This window comes from Conger conger, chromosome 10 (genome assembly GCF_963514075.1).
Source record: "Conger conger chromosome 10, fConCon1.1, whole genome shotgun sequence".
Lineage (NCBI taxonomy): Eukaryota > Metazoa > Chordata > Actinopteri > Anguilliformes > Congridae > Conger > Conger conger.
In genome coordinates this window covers 48645811-48653888 of record NC_083769.1, presented here as the reverse complement: position 1 = coordinate 48653888, position 8078 = coordinate 48645811, and the positions used below count along the sequence as shown (strand labels likewise).

The 8078-nt window shown below is 46.6% G+C and overlaps 1 protein-coding gene across 1 annotated transcript; it reads left to right on the top strand.

Moving 5' to 3' along the window:
- The first annotated feature begins 4345 nt into the window (after positions 1–4345).
- On the top strand, positions 4346–5770 carry LOC133139588 (ammonium transporter Rh type A-like). Its single transcript, XM_061259160.1, has one exon. It carries the CDS (start codon positions 4346–4348, stop codon positions 5768–5770), a length of 1425 nt encoding a protein of 474 aa, XP_061115144.1.
- Positions 5771–8078: the final 2308 nt, after the last annotated feature.

Here is an 8078-nt window from a genome sequence, read left to right as displayed (position 1 = left end):
CACAGTACACAGATTATATTTATTATTTATTCATATATTTATTGAGTAATATTGAATATATTTATTTTTCATTCACAGGAGTCATGTGACATTTTTCTAGGTTAGGGACGGACGTAGATCTATTATGTGTAGATATATTATATCTGTGGTGAATCCCACACCTCAATGTTTTATGTTCACAGCTTAGTGTTCCCTTGCCCAGGTACGGGACAGGTGCACCAGGGGATGTACAGAGTGTTCCTGTGTCCAACATGGCCCTGAAACACTCGGTGGGTGGGGACAGACAGACAGACAGACGGACAGACGGTCAGAGGGAGGGGAACTTCTGTAAATAGACTCAGTATTACAAATTTAGAGCTTAGCCATTTTATTTTGTGTATCAGTGCAAGTGAAATATTTCAAAAACCGAAATATGTATCCTCTATTGTGTTTGATGATGATGATGATGATGATGATATATTTAAAAAAACAAAAACAAAAAACAATGGAAAAATGGTTGTTTTAATCTTTCGTGTCAAAATGCTTCGAAATCTAACCTTACTGCTTTCCTCTACCATTTTTAGACATGTCTGCACAAAATGCAATAAAACAAGTCATTTTATTAAATATTTGCTTGAGAGTAGACTCTTTATTGTTTAATGATTGGCTAGGTGCTGCTTTTAATTAATTGGTTTATGAATTATAGTCAACTGCTGGAAAACTAATCTTTACGAAGAAATCTATATCACATGTGAGCTGTATACTGTATATACAATGTCTTCAGAAAGTATTCAGACCCCTTCCCTTTTTGCACACTTTATTGTTTTGTAGTTTTAATTTTTAATGGATAAAATTTAAATTAACTTTTTTCCAAAAGTATTCAAAATCAAAAACCTAAATTTAACTTACGTAAGTATTCTGACCCTTTTCTGTATCACCCATTGTAGTCAGGTGCACCCTGTTTGCAATAATTGCCCCGGAGTGTCTTGGACTTGATTGGAGTTTACCTGTGCAAAGAGTGAAGGGGTGTGAATACTTTCTGAATCTCCACTGTATATAGCACTGTGCTTTGGAGGCCAGGTTATGGTTGTTGATTGTATTGTTTATTCTTTGTAGTTAATTTTCTTGTATGGGACAAGACCATATTCTCAAAAGCTGCATAACCGTCAAGAAGCCATGCGATCCTTCAAAAAATACACATTCCCTTGCGATTTCATTTTGCTCTCATTTCCCTACGAGCTTCTTGAGTTGCTCTGCGTCTTTGTAGTTCCTGCAGTGTGAGAATCATATCTGAAATGCCATGCGTCACATTCGAAGATCAGAACTTTGAAAAACATAATAACAGGATTAAAATCCGAGTGAAGCTTTTTTCTTTAATGCTATAATTCAGTCCGGCAGAGTGTTCTTGCACGCTCTTGTCTAACAGGGCTGAAATGAGCCCTATAGCGCATTAGTGTGGCCTCGGTAGAGGGGCCAGTTTTCATGCGGACACTCCGTTCCAGTCATTTCCTGATTTCCTGAAAGACAGATCGGTTTCATATTGTATTTCACATCCAGACAAACCACGAGTCAGCATTGCATGTTTTGAACATGCATATAACATGTTATCATATGGCGTAATATAGCATATTGGAGGTTTTTAAGTATAAAGTTTTAATCTTGTGTGTACTTCACCTTGTTGTTGAAGAATCGCAGAGACAGAGAGCGATGTTCAGCTCAGAAAGAACCTCTTGGAAAAAAAGTCTCCTGCTAGATGGCACCACAATACTAAACTCAACATGAAGTGCCTCCATCCAATCAGCATGCACAATGAAAAATCTATTCGTCTGTCCAACTGTCAGTCACCTGGTGAAACATTTTGATTCTGACCTACGTCCAGTTACAGAGGGCAAAAATAACTGATAGCTGTTAACTTGGCCCCTGACCTGCAGTACTGTACAGTAGGCAAAATAGTGATAAACTTAGAAAGGTTTATGTTTTTACACCGGCCCTCTTATCTGGTTTGTTTATGCTATCTGCTTATTAGTCATTTGTGCTATAACTGACAGATTGTGGAATAAAATAGATAATTCATAACTGATAGACTGTGGGATCTGCTGAATGCTAAAGATCTGTTTATCCCTGCAAAATATGGTGCGCAACAGGGCAAAGTATCACGTACGGAAATAGTTACGAATTAGAAATTTAATTTGTCACCAGAAGGTAAGAGTTTCAGGGCAAAGGTTTATTATTCCAGGAGTGGTGTCCACTCAGTGACCACTGTATTACGTTGACCTGTACACCACCTTGTTCATGCAAATATGTAATCAGCCATGTCGCAGCAACTAAATGCATACAAGCATGCGGATATGGTCAAGAAGTTAAGCTGTTTCTCAGCCCAAATGTCAGAATGGGGAAGAAATGTGATCTAAGTTACTTTGACCGTGGAATGATTGTTGTTGCCAGACAGGGTGGTTTGAGTATCTCAGAGTATCTGGCCTGTATAGCTCACAATGTGACGGCGCTGGTGTATAGGCAGGTTCCTGCGTGGTCAGGTATCCTATGTTGTCTATGTCTGTTAGGACTCTAAACCGCTAGGTGTGCAGTGGATGCAACAATGTGCATTGCAGAAATGGCGCACAGGAGGTCATATTAGCGAGTCTCCTCAAACCATTCCACGTTTCCCTGTATTTACCCAGGGTTTACAGGAACACAAGAAATCATCAAACCTGGTTAACCTTTGTCGCACAGCTGGATACTGACTCACAGGTAACTTGCATTACCTGTGGTTTATTTCCGAATGGTGTTTCGAGATCGTTATTCAGCAACCAGTGTACTGCACCGCCAGTGACACCAAACTATTTCCCACAACGAGATATCTAAAGACACCGAACACTGTATGTGGAAAACCCATGATCTATACAGTACTATTTCAACTCTTCTGGGAGCATTCCACTGAGGTGGCAGAATTGCGCAGAGGCAGTGCAATGATAGGAGCAATAGTCCTGTATTGGTGAGCACTTTTCATCAAACCTTACTGACCCTGTGGTAACATGGTAACCACAGTCTGTTTCCTTTTGGGGCTCTGCAGAGAGGCACACCTATCTAAAACGTCCTACAAGGAACAGACTGGTAAAAGCTGACAGGAAGGCGACAGTAACGCAAATAAGCACACATTACAACAGTGGTATGCAGAAGAGCGTCTCTGAACACACAATATGTCAGACCTCTTAAGTGGATAGGCGTCAGCAGCAGAAGACCAATAAGTCTAATAAACGCCTAACAAAGTGCTGACTGAGTGTAAATGTGTGTTATCAAGCCAGTCTGATAATGTGTATTTGTCATGCGAAGGCGTAATTAGTTTACCACAATCGAGCATTAAAATTGTATCAAGCAGATATCTTACGACTGAAAAGTGGGGCCCCAGACATAATTCAAACCAAAAATGTTTTAGATTACAATGTGGTATCATGCTGGTATCCCTCCTCCTCACCGCGTGAAACTTCTTGCAGGATTTTATTTTCACCTCCTACAAACCACTACAGCAGGTTAACGAAAGGCGTTTTTTGAGTCAGAGCTCTGTGGTAATGATCAGGGCTGCCCCGCTCCCTGTCTAAACCCCCCCCCCCATATCCTCCTGTTATATAGAGGCTGATATTGCCCTCAGGCGCTGTGAACAGCTGCTGGCTCTTTGAAACACTGCAGTTACACTACAGTAATTAGGGCGGGCAAAGTGCACACAGTCTCTCTCTAGAAAGAACCTGCTGTGTGTGTGTTTTGTGTGTGTGTGTGTGTGTGTGTGAGAGAGTGTGCTTGTGCTGTCTGTGTATTGTGTGTGTGTGTGTGTGTGTATGTGCATCTGTGTACTGTACTGTATACTGTATGTGTGTCTGTACTGTGTGTGTTTGTGTTTGTGTGTGAGTGTGCATGTGCTGTCTGTGTATTGTGTGTGTGTGTGTGTGTGTATGTGCATCTGTGTACTGTACTGTATACTGTATGTGTGTCTGTACTGTGTGTGTTTGTGTTTGTGTGTGTGTGAATGTGCTGTCTGTGTATTGTGTGTGTGTGTGTATGTGCATCTATGCACTGTACAGTATATGTGTCTGTACTGTGTGTGTGGTGTCTGTGTACTGTATGTGTATGTGAGCCTTTGACTGTAACCCTGTGTGTGCGTGTGTGTGTGTGTGTGTGTGCTGTATGTGTGTATGTGAGCCTATGGCTGTACGTCTGTGTGAGTGTGTGTGTGTGTGTGTGTGTGTGTATGTGAGAGAGAGAGAGGGAGAGAGAGGGAGAGGGAGAGTGTATTCTCCACCAATGTGTGCCCCAGGTCTTATCTCCGTGCAGCTGATATAAGGCGTCGGTGTCTGACCGGGGCTCAGAGCTCAGGATGAAGGCTCAGCCCCGCAGTCTGAGAGTGCGTCTCCCGGCCCTCCTCCTGAGCCTGGAGGTCCTGTTCCTGGCGCTGTACGTCTGCTTCGTCGCCTACGACGACGACCTGGACGGCCGGCTGCAGCACAACCGCACCGTGCCCGCGCAGAACTCGCTGTACCTCAACTACCTGTTCTTCACCGACGTGCAGGTGATGATCTTCGTGGGCTTCGGCTGCCTGCTGTCCTTCCTGCGGCTGTACGGCTTCTCCGGCCTGGCCTTCAACTTCCTGACCGCCACCGTGTCCATCCAGTGGGCGGTGCTGGTGCAGGGCTACTTCCAGTTCTGCCGCGGCGGGAAGATCCGGCTGAGCGTGGTCAACCTGCTGAACGCGGAGTTCGCCTGCGCGGTGGTGCTGATCTCGTTCGGCGCGGTGCTGGGCAAGACCAGCCCGGTGCAGCTGCTGGTGATGGCCCTGCTGGAGGTGCCGGCGTTCGCCGTCACGGAGTGGGCCGTTCTGAGCTACCTGCGCATCAACGACGCCGGCGGCTCCATCCTCATCCACCTGTTCGCCTGCTACTTCGGGCTGGGCGCCACCTTCGCCCTGTACCGCCCGGGGCTCCGCGACGGGCACGCCAAGGAGAGCAGCAACTACCAGTCGGACGTGCTGTCCATGCTGGGCACGCTGTTCCTCTGGGTGTTCTGGCCCTCGTTCAACGGGGCGCTGGCGCTGAGAGGGGACGACCAGCACCGCGCCGTTCTGCACACCTTCCTGGGGCTGAGCGCCTCCACGCTGACGGCCTTCGCCCTGTCGGCCGCGTTCGAGCGCCGGGGCCGCCTGTCCATGGCCGACCTGCAGAACGTCACGCTGGCGGGCGGGGTGACGGTGGGCGCGTCGGTGGACATGATGATCTCGCCGGCGGCCGCCTTCGCCCTGGGCGCGGCGGGCGGCGTGGCCTGCATGCTGGGGTACCGCCACCTCACGCCCTACCTGGCGCGGCGCTTCAGGATCCAGGACCAGTGCGGCATCCACAACCTGCACGGGCTGACGGGGCTCATCGCTAGCCTGGCGGGGATCTGCGCCATCCTGGGCGCCAGCGAGGACACGTACGGCCCCAGCCTGTACCAGACCTTCTCGCACCGCGCCCCGCCCGAGGGCCACGCCCTGGCCGAGCTGCGCCGGGCCGTACCGGACCTCCAGGCCGGGCTGGGCCGCAGCGCCCGGGAGCAGGCCCTCTGGCAGGCGGCCGCCATCGGCGTCGCCGTGGCGACGGCCTCGGTGGGCGGCGTCCTGACCGGCCTGGTGATGAGGCTGCCCTTCCTGGCCCCGCCCCCCGACGAGGGCTGCTACGACGACGAGATGTATTTCCTGGTGCCGTCGGACTACGGCGGGGACGGGGGGAGCCGATTGGCCGTCGGCGAGCGGGACGACTCCAAGGCCTGAAGGGGGCGACGGTGAGCAGCGCAGGGGATCACGCAGCACCAACCGAGAACGAGAACCATAAACGCAAATCTGTTCCATAAATGCAGTCGTACCTACTGTAGTTATTTGATCCTATACTAATTGAATTGCTCTTTTGTGTTGCTGTCATATGCTCAACGGAGATCACAGTTAGCGATTAAACAGGAGGCACTTAAACAGGAACCCAGGAGAGACCGTGAATAGCACAACGCAGGCAAAACCCTCGCGCTCAAGCGAAAGACGGTTTGGAAGAAGGACTCGCGCTGTTTTCTGCTGTGCCAGAGCGCACGCGGAGACAGCTAAGCCTGGAGTTTACACCGACGATTACAGAGGATTTCAGAGGGAGAACAGGGGACATTAAGTACTCTGTAACTACAAGATGACTGTGTGATCACTCGTGTTGTATTGAGCAATGGTAAGCCGTTTACACTGCCGTTTACACTGCTCTACAGATTACAGAGTGCTGCCTAAGTTTATAAAAGATTGTGTTCAAATGTGTTTTGAACTAAACTGAAGTTAACCCATAATTTTTGGAGGGGGAGGGGGGGGGGGGGGTAATTTGAAAATTGTGAAATGCATAGTTTGTTTTGAAATAAAAAGCCATAGGCATTTTCCTGGTGTATGCTACCCTCCCCTCTGTGTGGGGGAGAAAGAATGGGGACCGCAGGACACAGGTGAGTGTCTCACACCTGTGAACGCCTTCACACGACAACATGTGAGTGTCTCACACCTGTGAACACCTTCACAAGACAACATGTGAGTGTCTCACAGGAGAAAGCCTTCTAGGAGAGTATGTCCCAGTTTGCCATCTGATAAAGAGGAGGGATTTCACAGCTGTCATTCAAAATAATGCTTTATTATTTTTTATGCAACAAAAAAGTAAAACAAATTTGCCAACCATAGCATTACATCTAAAGCATATATTTGGCTGTCACTTGAACCCAGTCCTCTATGCTAACACAACATGCATTGCAGATTTGTGTATCTTCTCCAGAGCTAAGGGCCTAGGCCATTTTCGTTTGCTGGTTTTTGATCTGTGTTGCCCATAATCTTTTTAGTAGCTCAATCATTTGCTATGTTTTTTGCTTTCTGATACATCGTACATTTGAGCAAAATACATCATACCCACACACTTTGCTTTGCTGACAATTCAGACTGTTTAAAACTAATATTGATATAAAATAATGAGTGCACAGTTATGCAAGCAAGTCCTCAAATATAATTCATCTAATATTCATAATATTGTGATCCAGCTGTTCTAATACTATTTGAGATTACATATGAGCAGTCTGTTCAATCGTTTAATATTTTATGATATTTGATTAAAATGACAGCATTGGCCAATGGGCCCCAGAATGCTTCGTTTTTCCTCACATAGTCCTGCATTTCTTAAGCCCGTTTCTGAAATCTCTTGGCAACGATGCACAATGTTATGCATTATATATAGTGGTGAAAGGTCTATGGGTTTTTTTTTACAACCTGATTAGATCTGAATATTAACAGATACTCACTGGGGCTCATCGAGGGGTTAACCCGAGAGAAGGAAACAGTAACGGCTAAGAAAAGAGGAAACGCAAGGAAAAGCCTTATTCCGTAGAGGCAACGCTGTAAAACCGCTAAGAATAAATGAATAAACCATGGGGACAGTTTGTTGGAGGAGCGAGTCGCAGTCTAAAGGTACTTGAGTACCTTTCTGGTGCCTCCGTCCAAACTGCACTGTCAGTTACTTTGCCCCAGATCTTTAACCTCACAGATCTTTAATCCCTTTCACTGCGCTAATTAGGCGGAACATTGTCTGCCACGAGACGAGGTTTCTTCACATTTTCTCAGGCTACTTTTTCCGTTCCACTGTCACCTTTGACTTAATCGTGGGAGCCAGGGCGAGAGACGTCTGTCAAATACTCTTGAGACACTGGTCCGCTTCGTACAGTACAACATGAATGAAACTGAAATTAACTTCATTCATTTAAACTTGTAAAACGGGCAAATTATCCAAATTCTGAGACTGCCAGTGTCAATGTCAGTAACGGACAGAAAATAATTTGAACCTTTAATATAATGATAATATAAAGGGATACTGGTCGTATTCTGGGAAGTATATTTGAATATGTACTGTGTAGCTTCAATGCTATTCATTCCACATCAGTTAATAGAACTGTTATGCAGTGTATATATTCTTTGTGGTCTAATCCTGGCAGTTTAACCCAAATGCGCATGCTTTATATTGCAGGCGCAATGCGCCACCTGTTGGTGTGAGAGTGAATAGCACATGGCCTGTCCCACGAGGTGA